The sequence below is a fragment of the Coregonus clupeaformis genome, chromosome 16 (assembly GCF_020615455.1).
Source record: "Coregonus clupeaformis isolate EN_2021a chromosome 16, ASM2061545v1, whole genome shotgun sequence".
NCBI lineage: Eukaryota > Metazoa > Chordata > Actinopteri > Salmoniformes > Salmonidae > Coregonus > Coregonus clupeaformis.
Window position 1 is genome coordinate 17,454,940 of NC_059207.1, and position 15,043 is coordinate 17,469,982.

General features: G+C 45.6%; 1 protein-coding gene across 1 annotated transcript; it reads right to left on the reverse strand.

Annotated features, from left to right (window-relative positions):
• Positions 1 to 3,189: 3,189 nt before the first annotated feature.
• Positions 3,190 to 15,029, reverse strand: LOC121584537 (kinesin-like protein KIF27). Its single transcript, XM_041900470.2, has 14 exons — positions 14,175 to 15,029; positions 13,694 to 13,906; positions 12,606 to 13,534; positions 12,326 to 12,469; positions 12,004 to 12,186; positions 11,738 to 11,913; positions 11,138 to 11,268; positions 10,928 to 11,049; positions 10,104 to 10,166; positions 9,682 to 9,855; positions 5,682 to 5,897; positions 5,394 to 5,597; positions 4,578 to 4,776; positions 3,190 to 4,452 (listed from the first exon to the last, which is right to left on the reverse strand). The coding sequence occupies exons 1-13, from the start codon at positions 14,494 to 14,496 to the stop codon at positions 4,747 to 4,749; spliced, it is 2,907 nt and encodes a 968-aa protein (XP_041756404.2). The 5' UTR covers positions 14,497 to 15,029; the 3' UTR covers positions 3,190 to 4,452; positions 4,578 to 4,746.
• Positions 15,030 to 15,043: the final 14 nt, after the last annotated feature.

Here is a 15,043-nt window from a genome sequence, read left to right on the forward strand (position 1 = left end):
TGTTCACAAACATTGGAGTAAAACAAACTTATATTTTGGGTTCTGATGGGCTACGATAGTTGAACTAAGCATTTATAAGTTATATTCTTCAAGAATCAATGGGTGCATATCATTAATGTATAAGTTTAAATGGATGTAGCAACCTCAGATTGCCCCTATAAAGGGTGGAATGGTTCATTTTTACACAAAGACACGAAAAGCCAAGACAGAGGTTTTCTTTGCTCTTTGGTTTGATTAGGTGTGAAATAGGAAAGAATTACTCCCATTGTAGTCAGGTCCTAACAGAGACGTGCCACTGGTCTGTATACCCTGTAAACCTGTGTGTATGGGCATGACATGTGGCACTGCACACTGGTAGGAGGCATGAATCTGTTGAAACCATGTCGGCAATTTAGTAATGGGCAATGTTTTGATCATTTCCCATATTCTGCCTTGTTTGTCTATTCTGTATTATGTCTGTATACTGTTGTGTGTGAATTGTACTGTAAGGAAAACTAAACAAAAGAGGCAAATCTAATCCTAGTCAAAACGTATATTTATGATACATAGAGAAAAACGTATGTGATTGTACACGTGACTTATTGTTGTCTGGGCAGAAATGGATACAAAAAGCAATTTAACGGTCCTCTTATTTCTTATCCCATTATTTATACAGTGGGGAAAAAAAGTATTTAGTCAGCCACCAATTGTGCAAGTTCTCCCACTTAAAAAGATGAGAGAGGCCTGTAATTTTCATCATAGGTACACGTCAACTATGACAGACAAAATGAGAATTTCTTTCTCAAGAAAATCACATTGTAGGATTTTTTATGAATTTATTTGCAAATTATGGTGGAAAATAAGTATTTGGTCAATAACAAAAGTTTCTCAATACTTTGTTATATACCCTTTGTTGGCAATGACACAGGTCAAACGTTTTCTGTAAGTCTTCACAAGGTTTTCACACACTGTTGCTGGTATTTTGGCCCATTCCTCCATGCAGATCTCCTCTAGAGCAGTGATGTTTTGGGGCTGTCGCTGGGCAACACGGACTTTCAACTCCCTCCAAATATTTTCTATGGGGTTGAGATCTGGAGACTGGCTAGGCCACTCCAGGACCTTGAAATGCTTCTTCCGAAGCCACTCCTTCGTTGCCCGGGCGGTGTGTTTGGGATCATTGTCATGCTGAAAGACCCAGCCACGTTTCATCTTCAATGCCCTTGCTGATGGAAGGAGGTTTTCACTCAAAATCTCACGATACATGGCCCCATTCATTCTTTCCTTTACACAGATCAGTCGTCCTGGTCCCTTTGCAGAAAAACAGCCCCAAAGCATGATGTTTCCACCCCCATGCTTCACAGTAGGTATGGTGTTCTTTGGATGCAACTCAGCATTCTTTGTCCTCCAAACACGACGAGTTGAGTTTTTACCAAAAAGTTCTATTTTGGTTTCATCTGACCATATGACATTCTCCCAATCCTCTTCTGGATCATCCAAATGCACTCTATCAAACTTCAGACGAGCCTGGACATGTACTGGCTTAAGCAGGGGGACACGTCTGGCACTGCAGGATTTGAGTCCCTGGCGGCGTAGTGTGTTACTGATGGTAGGCTTTGTTACTTTGGTCCCAGCTCTCTGCAGGTCATTCACTAGGTCCCCCCGTGTGGTTCTGGGATTTTTGCTCACCGTTCTTGTGATCATTTTGACCCCACGGGGTGAGATCTTGCGTGGAGCCCCAGATCGAGGGAGATTATCCATTTCCTAATAATTGCTCCCACAGTTGATTTCTTCAAACCAAGCTGCTTACCTATTGCAGATTCAGTCTTCCCAGCCTGGTGCAGGTCTACAATTGTGTTTCTGGTGTCCTTTGACAGCTCTTTGGTCTTGGCCATAGTGGAGTTTGGAGTGTGACTGAGGTTGTGGACAGGTGTCTTTTATACTGATAACAAGTTCAAACAGGTGCCATTAATACAGGTAACGAGTGGAGGGCAGAGGAGCCTCTTAAAGAAGAAGTTACAGGTCTGTGAGAGCCAGAAATCTTGCTTGTTTGTAGGTGACCAAATACTTATTTTCCACCATAATTTGCAAATAAATTCATTAAAAATCCTACAATGTGATTTTCTGGATATTTTTATCTCAATTTGTCTGTCATAGTTGACGTGTACCTATGATGAAAATTACAGGCCTCTCTCATCTTTTTAAGTGGGAGAACTTGCACAATTGGTGGCTGACTAAATACTTTTTTCCCCCACTGTATATTCCAGTCAACCACTGTGTATTATGTTCTTCTGTTCTTTTAATCAAATTAATGTTTTTTGTTGTTGTTTTGGATAAATGCTTGGCCTGGCCACTGAAATAAATGTGTATTTGCAGAGATGAGGAGAACTAAGAATAGAGTCCAAAGAATGACGTATTCACTCTTGCTTTAAAAGTTGGAAGATGACGGTGAATATCATATAACATAGCTCAGCTATTGTGCTCCGTAACAATTGCCACTCATGGTTGCCAATTCAAGGGTTGGGTGGATGCTTAGATCTCTGGCCAGTAGGAGTAAGATGGATATCGTTATGAATTTGGCCATGGGAATCCATCTAAAACAGGTGAATCTAGGAAACAGATGAAGTATTAGGGGTGTATTACTTTATCTTGATGTAGCCTCGCTGTTGAGATTTATGTAGGGGATTATATGTGTGTGTCCATTCCCTTACATTAATGCTAATCGTAAATGAAGATATCTCTTTAATCCCCGTTCCTGTTTTTCATTGCCTGCCTAGGTAGGACATCACTTCAGTTTTACCAGTGTTGTTTTATGAATGTGTTGACATCTATTGCCTTGAGTGTTGGTGGTTCTCTGTGAATGCAAACTGCTGTATGTTACACCAGAATAATTCTTATTCTGGTGTAACAAGAATTGTATTATCTTGTAACGTATTTATTTGCAAACATATTTATTCATTACGTTTCTGCTTTTGTATGTAAAGCTAATATACTTCATATTTTGTGGTCGGTAATAAACAAAATATTGAAAACAATCAAATTCTAAATATAAATGAAATTGTATATGTATTTGTTAAAAAAAAAAGGAATGATTCTTATTTTTCCAATTGCCTTTCTAATGTAGCTTTATTTCTGATCTTGAGAACTACATCTTGAGAACTACATCACACAGGTATGAACACACAGGTATGAATTACGGCTCCAACAAGAATGACCTTTTGAATATAATGTTTTTATTTTGAGGCCCACTGGATCTTTAAGCTTTTTGTTTTGCAACAGAACTGTTTTAGAAGGGTGGTGGTGGATCACTAACCTTGTTTATCAGCCAGGCTACTTGGGATCAGACTAACATTTTTGGGAATATGATATTAGAGCCATGTATTAGTTATATACATGTATAAGTTATATTTTTCAAGAATCAATGGGTACCAGTAATAACATTTACCATTGAATAGCAATAACTATTGCAGATTGCACCTTTAACATTAAACAGCAGTCTGCAAAGATAAATGTACATCCAATTGGTAAACCATGCAAATGAACAGGTTTGATTCAATCAATTTGATTTCAACAGTTGTTCAACACTAAAATAACCAAAACCACACCCAAGGAAACAGAGTAAATCACAGGTAAACTATATTGCATGAATGACCAGTGGCTTGCTTTAGTTTGGAGTGGCCCGAGGGTCTAGAACACTGCAAACACACTACTGTATAAAACACACACTCTTATAAACAAAGACATCTTAAAAAGTTAAAAAATAATATATATATATATATATTTTTTAAATATAAACTATTTTCTAATAGACATTATTTTGATATCCATTTAGCTATATGGGCTCATCTGATCTCTGACTAACTGATGAGTCTCTGCAGTTTGAAGTGCAATTCAGTCAGATTTTAGTGCTGTAAAGGGCAGAGAGGGCTTTCACTCCGTGCTTGGAATCACTCGACGTGTCTCAACAGTTTCACAGTTAGTGGCTTCCGTTCCTTGCCTCCTCTCCTTCATCCACATTGATCCTATCGACTTAGATTCACCTGACCTCTTCTTCTAGATCAGTGTGGACGAATGAAATAAGTGGTCGATATGTGCTTGAGCCTCCTGGTCAGTAAGTGTTTCTGGGCACTTCAATGGAGTCCTCCTGGAATGAGCCTCTGCTGGCCCTCAGGGCAGAGCGCACCCTAGTGCTGCAGAGGTCAGAGGGTAAGAGCTGCCTCAGCTCCCTACGGGACAGACGGACAGGGGCCAGCTCCACTCTAGGAGTCTGCAGGCTGAGGCTGTCCCCTGCTCCGTCACTGGCCTCCTTCCTGCCCTGTGTCTGCAGGTCTGGAGCCTGGGGGGGGAGGGAGTCTGTGACCAGCTCTCGGAGCTTCCTCTTCAGCTCACGACTGGAGCTCTTATAGAAGAACAGGTCTCTCTCCAGCTGCTGCAGCCTAGCCTGGACCGCCTGATCACTGTCCCCTGAGCCACCCTCTACACACAAACACAAAATTAGCAGTAAGAATACTGTAAAACACACAGGAACACAATGAAAGGTCAGGAATACCACACTCTCAAACATTTACCACATTGATGCACACACACACGCACACACAGACCTCGTCGTTGCTGCAGTAGTAACTGTATGCTGTGTTGGTGCTCTCGATTCTGCTCAGTGAGCCGGCGGTCTGTGTCCAGAGTGAGGCGCTGTAGAGCTGCCTCCATTTCCCTGGTCGCCGCCTCCTTCTCTCCACTCTGCAGCTGCAGCTCCTCACAGCGCAGCTGCAGTCACCGCTCCGACTCCCGCAGACACAGCACCTGGAGGGGCCAAGGGAACGCTTTCAACTTTTGCCAGCTTAGTAGGAGGCTGATGGAAGGTTAGAAGTGTAGTGGATGTCTTATTTTTGCCCATGTAAAGCTTTGAGATTACACTGCAATGAAAAGCACTATACAAATGAAATGTATTATTATTATCATCATCTCTTGAACCAGTCCCACTTCTGCCCCAAACCTTTTTCAACCTCTCAAATCTCAATCCCAGCCCCCCAGCCTTTCCTCAAATGAGGGTTCTAATGCAGAGTGTACTGTCGACCAGATACTACTTTGTAGTAGGCATCACCTAGTTCTCCCTTTGTGGGTGTTTATTCAAAACAGCATGCAAAATAGCATGTTCCACTATCCAGTACAGTCTCAAAGCTGACTAGGCTAGCTAGACCCTCCCTCTCCCGATTGGTTATCACACAGCAAAGTTTCTGACGATGATTTGCATCTGATTTGAACTTTGCACAACTCTGGTCGTATCGCTTGCCAATGGTCAAAAGTATCCTCATGTGGCCTCCCTCCTTCTAAAATGACTGAATTACGGTAGTTTGGTGTAGCTGTTCGCTCAAAGTAGTTTGTGGTGAGTGTGTTTGTGTGTGTGTTGGGACTCTGACCTTGTTGAAGTATTTGACCAACAGTGCAGAGGCCTCTGGAAGTGGCAGCTCCCTCAGCGCCCTCATGACGTCATTGTCTCCGTAGGCGGGATTAGACGTGTCCCCGAGCTCTCTCTGTCTCTCCTGGATGGAACGGTTCTTAAACTCTACTGCAGCATCCAGCGCCTCCAGGGCCTCCTCCAACTGCAGCAGAGCATGCTCCTCCTACACACACACACCATTTATCAGCCCTCTGCAGTCAGAGTGACACCCAGCCGGAAGGAAGGTGTTGAACGTTGAGGAGCTCACCTCTGGCGTGAGCACACTGCCGTCTCTCAGCTGCGTGTCCAAGGTGTCCCTCCTCTGGCGCAGGCTCTCCCTCTCCTTCAGCAGCTCCTCCATAGACACACCACACAGCCCCTCTGTCGGGGAGGACTGTCTCCTCCTTACCCCTCCTCTCTCCTCCAGCTCCTGATCCAAAGCTCCCAGACGAGCCGACACTCGCAGCAAGTCCTGACTCAGAGCCTGAGGAATACACATGAACGTACGCACACACACTTTCAATTGCAGATAACAACACTTGAATGCGGTAACTTACACAAACAAAAATATGATATACGTTTTTTTTAAATATATAAATATACAGTAAATCAAATCAATTTTTATTGGCCACATGCGCCGAATACAACAGGTGCAGACATTACAGTGAAATGCTTACTTACAGCCCTTAACCAACAGTGCATTTATTTTTAATAAAAAAGTAGAATAAAACAAAAAAGTGTTGAGAAAAAAAGAGCAGAAGTAAAATAGAATAACAGTAGGTAGGCTATATATAGAGGGGGGTACCGGTGCAGAGTCAAGGTGCGGGGGCACCGGCTAGTTGAGGTAGTTGAAGTAATATGTACATGTGGGTAGAGTTAAAGTGACTATGCATAAATAATTAACAGAGTAGCAGCAGCGTAAAAAGGATGGGGTGGGGGGGGCAGTGCAAATAGTCCGGGTAGCCATGATTAGCTGTTCAGGAGTCTTATGGCTTGGGGGTAGAAGCTGTTGAGAAGTCTTTTGGACCTAGACTTGGCACTCCGGTACCGCTTGCCGTGCGATAGCAGAGAGAACAGTCTATGACTAGGGTGGCTGGAGTCTTTGACAATTTTGAGGGCCTTCCTCTGACACCACCTGGTATAGAGGTCCTGGATGGCAGGCAGCTTGGCCCCAGTGATGTACTGGGCCGTACGCACTACCCTCTGTAGTGCCTTGCGGTCGGAGGCCAAGTAGTTGCCATACCAGGCGGTGATGCAACCAGTCAGGATCCTCTCGATGGTGCAGCTGTAGAATTTTTTGAGGATCTGAGGACCCATGCCAAATCTTTTCAGTCTCCTGAGGGGGAATAGGCTTTGTCGTGCCCTCTTTACGACTGTCTTGGTGTGTTTGGACCATGATAGTTTGTTGGTGATGTGGACACCAAGGAACTTGAAGCTCTCAACCTGCTCCACTACAGCCCCGTCGATGAGAATGGGGGCGTGTTCAGTCCTCTTTTTTTTTCCTGTAGTCCACAATCATCTCCTTTGTCTTGGTCACGTTGAGGGAGAGGTTGTTATCCTGGCACCACACGGCCAGGTCTCTGACCTCCTCCCTATAGGCTGTCTCATCGTTGTCGGTTATCAGGCCTACCACTGTTGTGTCGTCGGCAAACTTAATGATGGTGTTGGAGTCGTGCCTGGTCATGCAGTCATGGGTGAACAGGGAGTACAGGAGGGGAATGAGCACGCACCCCTGAGGGGCCCCCGTGTTGAGGATCAGTGTGGCAGATGTGTTGTTACCTACCCTTACCACCTGGGGGCGGCCCGTCAGGAAGTCCAGGATCCAGTTGCAGAGGGAGGTGTTTAGTCCCAGGATCCTTAGCTTAGTGATGAGCTTTGAGGGCACTATGGTGTTGAACGCTGAGCTGTAGTCAATGAATAGCATTCTCACGTAGGTGTTCCTCTTGTCCAGGTGGGAAAGGGCAGTGTGGAGCGCAATAGAGATTGCATAATCTGTGGATCTGTTTGGGCGGTATGCAAATTGGAGTGGGTCTAGGGTTTCTGGGATAATGGTGTTGATGTGAGCCATGACCAGCCTTTCAAAACACTTCATGGCTACAGACGTCAGTGCTGGTAGTCATTTAGGCAGGTTATCTTAGAGTCCTTGGGCACGGGGACTATGGTGGTCTGCTTGAAACATGTTGGTATTACAGACTCAGTCAGGGACATGTTGAAAATGTCAGTGAAGACACTTGCCAGTTGGTCAGCACATGCTCGGAGTACACGTCCTGGTAATCCGTCTGGCCCTGCGGCCTTGTGAATGTTGACCTACTTAACAGTCTTACTCACATCGGCTACGGAGAGCGTGATCACATGGTCATCCGGAACAGCTGGTGCTCTCATGCATGCTTCAGTGTTGCTTGCCTCGAAGCGAGCATAGAAGTGGTTTAGCTCGTCTGGAAGTCTTGTGTCACTGGGCAGCTCGCGGCTGTGCTTCCCTTTGTAGTCTGTAATAGTTTTCAAGCCCTGCCACATCCGACGAGCGTCAGAGCCGGTGTCGTACGATTCAATCTTAGTCCTGTATTGACTCTTTGCCTGTTTGATGGTTCGTCGGAGGGCATAGCGGGATTTCTTATAAGCGTCCGGGTTAGATTCCCGCTCCTTGAAAGCGGCAGCTCTACCCTTTAGCTCAGTTCGGATGTTTCCTGTAATCCATGGCTTCTGGTTGGGGTATGTACGTACCAGTCAAAGGTTTGGACACACCTACTCATTCAAGGGTTTTTCTTTTCTTTTTACTGTGTTAAACAAATCAAAAAAAGTGTTAAACAAATCAAAATATATTTTAGATTTTAGATTCTTCAAAGTAGCCACCCTTTGCCTTGATGACAGCTTTGCACACTCTTGGCATTCTCTCAACCAGCTTCACCTGGAATGCTTTTCCAGTCTTGAAGGAGTTCCCACATATGCTGAGCACTTGTTGGCTGCTTTTCCTTCACTCTGCGGTCCAACTCATCCCAAACCATCTCAATTGGGTTGAGGTCGGGTGATTGTGGAGGCCAGGTCATCCGATGCAGCACTCCATCACTCTCCTTCTTAGTCAAATAGCCCTTTCACAGCCTGGAGGTGTGTTTTGGGTCATTGTACTGTTGAAAAACAAATGATAGTCCCACTAAGCGCAAACCAGATGGGATGGCGTATCGCTGCAGAATGCTGTGGTAGCCATGCTGGTTAAGTGTGCCTTGAATTCTAAATATATCACAGACAGTGTCACCAGCAAAGCATCCCCACACCATCACACCTCCTCCTCCATGCTTCACGGTGGGAACCACACTTGCGGAGATCATCCGTTCACCTACTCCGCATCTCACAAAGGCATGGCGGTTAAAACCAAAAATCTCACATTTGGACTCATCAGAGCAAAGGACAGATTTCCACCAGTCTTATGTCCATTGCTTGTGTTTCTTGGCCCAAGCAAGTCTCTTCTTCTTATTGGTGTCCTTTTAGTAGTGGTTTCTTTGCAGCAATTCGACCATGAAGGCCTGATTCACAGAGTCTCCTCTGAACAGTTGATGTTGAGATGTGTCTTTTACTTGAACTCTGTGAAGCATTTATTTGGGCTGCAATCTGAGGTCCAGTTAACTCTAATGAACGTATCCTCTGCAGCAGAGGTAACTCTGGGTCTTCCTTTCCTGTGGCAGTCCTCATGAGAGCCCGTTTCATCATAGCGCATGATGGTTTTTGCGACTGCACTTGAAGCAACTTTCAAAGTTCTTGAAATGTTCTGGATTGACTGACCTTCATGTCTTAAAGTAATGATGGACTGTCGTTTCTCTTTCCTTATTTGAGCTGTTCTTGCCATAATATGGACTTGGTCTTTTACCAAATAGGGCTATTTTCTGTATACCCCCCTACCTTGTCACAACACAACTGATTGGCTCAAACGCATTAAGAATGAAAGAAATTCCACAAATTAACTTTTAACAAGGCACACCTGTTAATTGAAATGCATTTCACGTGACTACCTCATGAAGCTGGTTGAGATAATGCCAAGAGTGTGCAAAGCTGTCATCAAGGCAAAGGGTGGCTACTTTGAAGAATCTAAAATCTAAAATATATTTTGATTTGTTTAATACTTTGTTGGTTACTACATGATTCCATTTGTGTTATTTCATCGTTTTGATGTCTTCACTATAATTCTACAATGTAGAAAATAGTAAAAATAAAGAAAAACCCTGGAATGAGTAGGTGTGGTACTGTATGTCAATTTCTATGCCCTGCTCTGTGATTACCTGGCTGGAGCGGAGCCTCTTGATCTGCAGCTGTTTCCTCTCCTGGACACAGGCCTCTCGGTGCTGCAGCACCTCTTCTCTGTGCCTCAGCTCCTCCTCCAGCTCCTGCAGTCTCCTCCTCCTCTGCAGAGCACCCTCCTCCTCTTGCTCCAGCCACGTACGTCTCTCAGACAGCTGGGCATCGTACACGGCCAAAACGAACATGTCCACATTTCAAAACACACAAACACAATTTGACTATTTTAAACTATGTTGAATATCCAAATGTGGTCTAAGGAATCACCATGACTGCATGGTGAACATTGAAATAGCCTTTTTTGCCATAACACACACATCCTGCAGGGAGGGGCAGCCGACCCTAAACCTGTGATAATTTGCAGATGTCATGTGGGCTCACTTATAATTCTGGAAAGTCATTCTACCTTTTCCTCAGAGTCTTTACAGGCTCCATTTTGAAAGACAGCCATGTTGTCTGTCCCCAGGTCCTGCAACACAGCAGCATCAAACCCTGTAGCATGCTGTTCAATTATTGAAGAACCACATTAATGACAGTATCGATTTAGGTTTTAAGAATCAAGATAAAGTGACTCTCAGGAGCATTCGGTTTTGCAATTGCATTTATTATTTAGGATTTGTGTGCCCATGAAAACTGTTTTCACCCCGCAACATAAGAAGACACTAAATGTTATGTTGTTACACTGCATTTCTGAGATCTCTATACAAAAAAAACTGGCCTACAGCTAGATCCAGGATTCAAGTTCAATGTCTAATTTAACTGATTTTTGCTTAATATATGATATCAACAATTTACACTGCCATAAATGCAAGGACAGAAAAGTAAAGTTTTTCTCACACGATTTTGGACAAATCCATCAAGACACCAACCATGATAAAGGAGTAAACATAGGTTTTAAATAAACTCGTGAATTTTATTGAATATATCTATGATCCCACCATATATCTTAATGTAATGGCATGACAAAATATATTTGATTATTATCAACGACTTATCAACAGCTGTAACAAGTTGTCCAGTGTAGGAAATCCTCACTGGTACCCTAGTTTATAGATAGACCAAAATGCTTTAAGACTGATTTGTGAGTGCTCTACAAATTCTTTATGAATACTCTATGAGTGCTGTATTAATGCTTTATGAATATTCTATGAGTGCTGTATAAATGCTTTATGAATAATCTATATGAGTGCTGTATAAATATTCTCTGAATGTTGTATTGTTAGCACTGACCTTGGTCCTGTGTAGATCCCTGGAGCCACTGGTTTGCAGACTAGCCCTGATCTGTGTCTCCGCCTGCATTAGGCGCTGCAGGTTCACCGTCTGACTCTGCCTCACTCTGCGCTCCTCGCGCTCTACGGAAGGCACAGGCCGGGCTTAGCAATGAAACAGAAATCACAGGAAATATAAGACTCTTAAAGTGTCATATAACACTGTATTTACCTGTAGGGAGTTTTGACGGTTGAGGTAACTGGAGTACGTCCTGAATCTGGTCCAAACTAGTATTTTGCGTCTGGTTCTGGTTAAAACAGGCTGGGTTCTGTCTGCTTGTCCATGTGCGGTTCATAGAGCACCTGCAATATAGTTCAATATTAAGTAAGTATTCTGTCCTGAGGAAGCAGAACAATTACATAACTCAGAAGAAGGAGGTCATGGTGCATTTCCACTGAGGATTTACCCCGGTGCTGTACCAATTGTGTTTCCACCTCCACGGCCCGGCTCCTTGGACTCACTGGACCATGGCCTCAGTGGACCTGCTCTAACTTGGGGCAAGGGCATGTCCACTGGGGCTTTTAGGGCGGCATTTAAAAAACAATGGCTAATTGTGAACATCGGTTTACGCCTTTAACGGTTAACACCGTCTCACAAAGCAACTGTTTAGATTAGGCAGAGGTTGTTGATTCTGCTCTTCAAAAGTCCTCACTGTCAGCTCTAGCTATGGAAACACAATGTCCCTAGTATAACATCAGGGTGTGTATACACTAGTGGAACAGCTGTTACAGTCCAAAAACAGCATTACATTATTATATCAGTCTTTCTCACCTGAATCCCTTACTCCCTCCCTGCTCCTCTTCCTCCTCTTCCCTCCTTTCCTCCTGTGCTCTTTGTGGGCAGAGGACCTCGTCTCTCTCCTCTATCTGAGCCAACAGCAGCTGACTGCGGGTCTTAAAGGCAGCCATCACCCTCTCCAACGAACAGGCCGGAGGACTAGTGTGGATCTGCATAAGAGACACACAAAGACAAACTTAGCCATTGTCGCACACACACACACTCGCACACACACACTCACAGTTGCTCTGGACACATACCTTCCTCGTACCACAATGGCCATGGCCTTGGCCCTGGCTGATCTGGGGAACACTGTGAGGTCTCCTCGCCGACTTCCCAGAGGCCCCGGTTTCCAGCGAGGCTCCCGAGGATCCCATCCTGGAGGTCAGGAGGTCACCGTGAAGACGATCGATTAACAGCTGCTGCTCCACCAGCTGCTCGCTCTGCACACTCAAACAACGGAAACCGTCAGTTGTCAACCAATGTAGAAATGCCCCATTCTATCTTTGCCTCCACGTTTCTTAATTTCTCGCTATCCTCCAGCTCAGCTCAGAGTCTCTGTCATTCTCTCTCTCTCCTTACCTGTTTGCGTCTGTGCTCCCTCTCCTCCTGTAAGGACTGGAGGTGTCTCTGTTTCTCCTGTAGCAGTGTCTGCACCTGTTTCTGCACCTGCTGCAGCTCTGCCTCCCTCTGGTCAAACACCTGCTCGTCTATAGCCAGAGTATCCTGATGGAGGGAGGGAGAGTAAAAAGGAGATAGGGAGGAGAGAGAAAGAGAGAGTTAGAATTCATACCTCTATTTAGAATACGGTGTGAAAATAGATAATACTGAGGAAACAAAGCTGAGAAACAGAGCCCACTACCTGGCACTTCCTGAGCTCTCGTCTGAGCTGGAGGATGGTGATGTGGTGAGGTTCGTCCCCTGTGTCCCCCACAGGGTGTTGGTGGTCAGTGTGGCAGGAGTGGCTAAGCTCCTCGTGTCTTTCCAGCCATTCCTGCAAGCGCTGCTGCAGAGCAGGACTCAGGGTGGAACTCTGGAGCACCTCCAATATGAAGGTAGCGTCCTGTGCAAGGCAGCAGTACTGGGGCTCCTCCACTAGGCCCGCACCCCTGTCATCACGCTCTTCCTGAGGGGCCTGTTTGGAGCTGTCAGTCATAGTGACCCCTCCCCCTGTCTTATTCCTCTCTCTCAGTGCCTCTTTCAGAGTCTGGACCTCTTGCTCCAGCTCCTCCACACGAGCCTCTCCAGGCTGCCAGCCCGGACACACCCTGGCAGGACACAACCCAGGCTGGTTCTTCACGTGGCGTGCCCGTGAGGCAAACTGCAGCACGCTCAATGTCTCCGTGACACTGTGGTGGGAGGGGCTGACGCAGGCCACCATGAGTGTGTGGGCGGTGCCACCCAGTGAGTCCCGGAGGAGGCGTGTGATCTTGGCGTCACGGTACGGCACATGGTTGCCACGACGATGGGGGTCGGAGAGTGCACGGATGACGTTGCCCAGCGCTAGCAAGCCGGTGTTAATGTGGACAGACTCTTTGAGGCGCAGGCCCGTGTTCCCAGTGCGCGCAGCCCTCTCCGACCCAGCCAGATCCACCAGGTGGAGTTTAGAGGAACGGACAGAGCCGTCGTCGTGGTTATGCTGCGTCAGCTGCACGGTGACGATGGCGTGAGAGCGGCTGGAGCGCTCGTTCATCTGAGTGGGGCCAGTGTGTCTCAGGGCATTGCCAGCCTCCAGGATGCTCTGCAACTCCTCAGCTGAGGTAATCACAGTCTCTCTGGCCCCCACCACAACTGAAACACACATTCACTACAGTCAGATTCCATACAGCATGTATGTTCACACACCACCAGCCTCAGTACAACCTCTATCAACACTGTAAAACACATTTAATTTGGTCATACTGGATCCACACACACACATGCCCTAGCACAGTCAGTGAGGGGTGTTACCTATGTTGCCCCTGTCGTCCTCTCTGATGTGCAGCTCTCTGTGTGCGGTGTGGAGCTCTAGCAGGTCCCTGAGCTCCTCCCGGTACAATTCCACATAGGACACCCTCACATCTGCTGCAGCCCTGACATCAGCAGCCCTCCTCTCCCCCAGGAGCACAAACAGTTCCGCTGCAACCTGACCAATGATCCCACTTTCCTCCTCTGGCAGAGATGCTAACAAGGGTACAAGTATTACAGAGGGAGAGCAAGTTCCATGGTAAAAACACAAAAGCAGAGTTGTGATGATAATATAAAGTGGCCTATGATCAGAAAGTTCTCTGCATTTGCCTAAGGTTTTCCTCCTGTGCCAGTGACAGCTCAGTTTAGAATTGTAGTGGTAGTTGATTATTCAAGGACTAATGTCAGAACATCATCGTCCCTCAATGCACTTGGTGTCTGCATGATGTCAAAGAGTACAGTTGCGCTCATACTGTTAACTTACCAATATGTCCCCCGCCAAGGGTGTACGTTTTCCCAGACCCGGTTTGTCCGTAGGCGAACACTGTAGCATTGTAGCCGTCAACGAGGGATGCCACCAGAGATTTGACACATGACTCGTAAAACTGATCCTGCGATGCGGTCGGTCCAAAGACGTGGTCAAAAGAAAATGTTCGGTCGCTACCCAGCATCACCTGGGCGCTGTCGGGCACCACGCGCACACACACCTGATGATTGTGTAGCACTTCTTTGGGAAGCAGCGGTCTGACCCGAACCGCAACCCGCACACACACCTCTCCCATGACCAAACCGGACGCTGGTAACATTATATACAAAATGAGTCACTTTATTTAACTCTATGGAGTTTCACACAGACCCTCACTTCCTTTCCCTGATGAAGGCATGTCTACAGAAAAAGTCTTAACTTGCTGACTTCAGCAACCACGACTTTCTCGCACTTCGAACCGTGACGCTAAAAGTTGGCATATGGCGTTGTTTAACAGTAACGTTACTTGAAACAACAAAGTTAAACTTCAACTGACCCTTGATTGCTGGGTTACCTAATCACTGTAGCTAACTCGTTTTCCGTTAATCTTATCGTCCGTCTCGGTTTTTGTTGTTCTTCTCGTCTGACTTCTATGTCCGTTTTATGGGTCACTAGTTACCACAGCCACAAAGTCATAAACCCCGCCTATTTCTACAATCTCTCTTCTTAAAATCTGATTTTAAACCTAACCCTAATTTTCACCAACCTGCTACCAGTCCAACCCTAACCTTAAATTAAGACCAAAAAGCTCATTTTTGTTTTCATTCATTTGTACGATATATACTTTGTGGATGTAGTAACTAGTGAAAACGGTTTTTGTTGTCTCT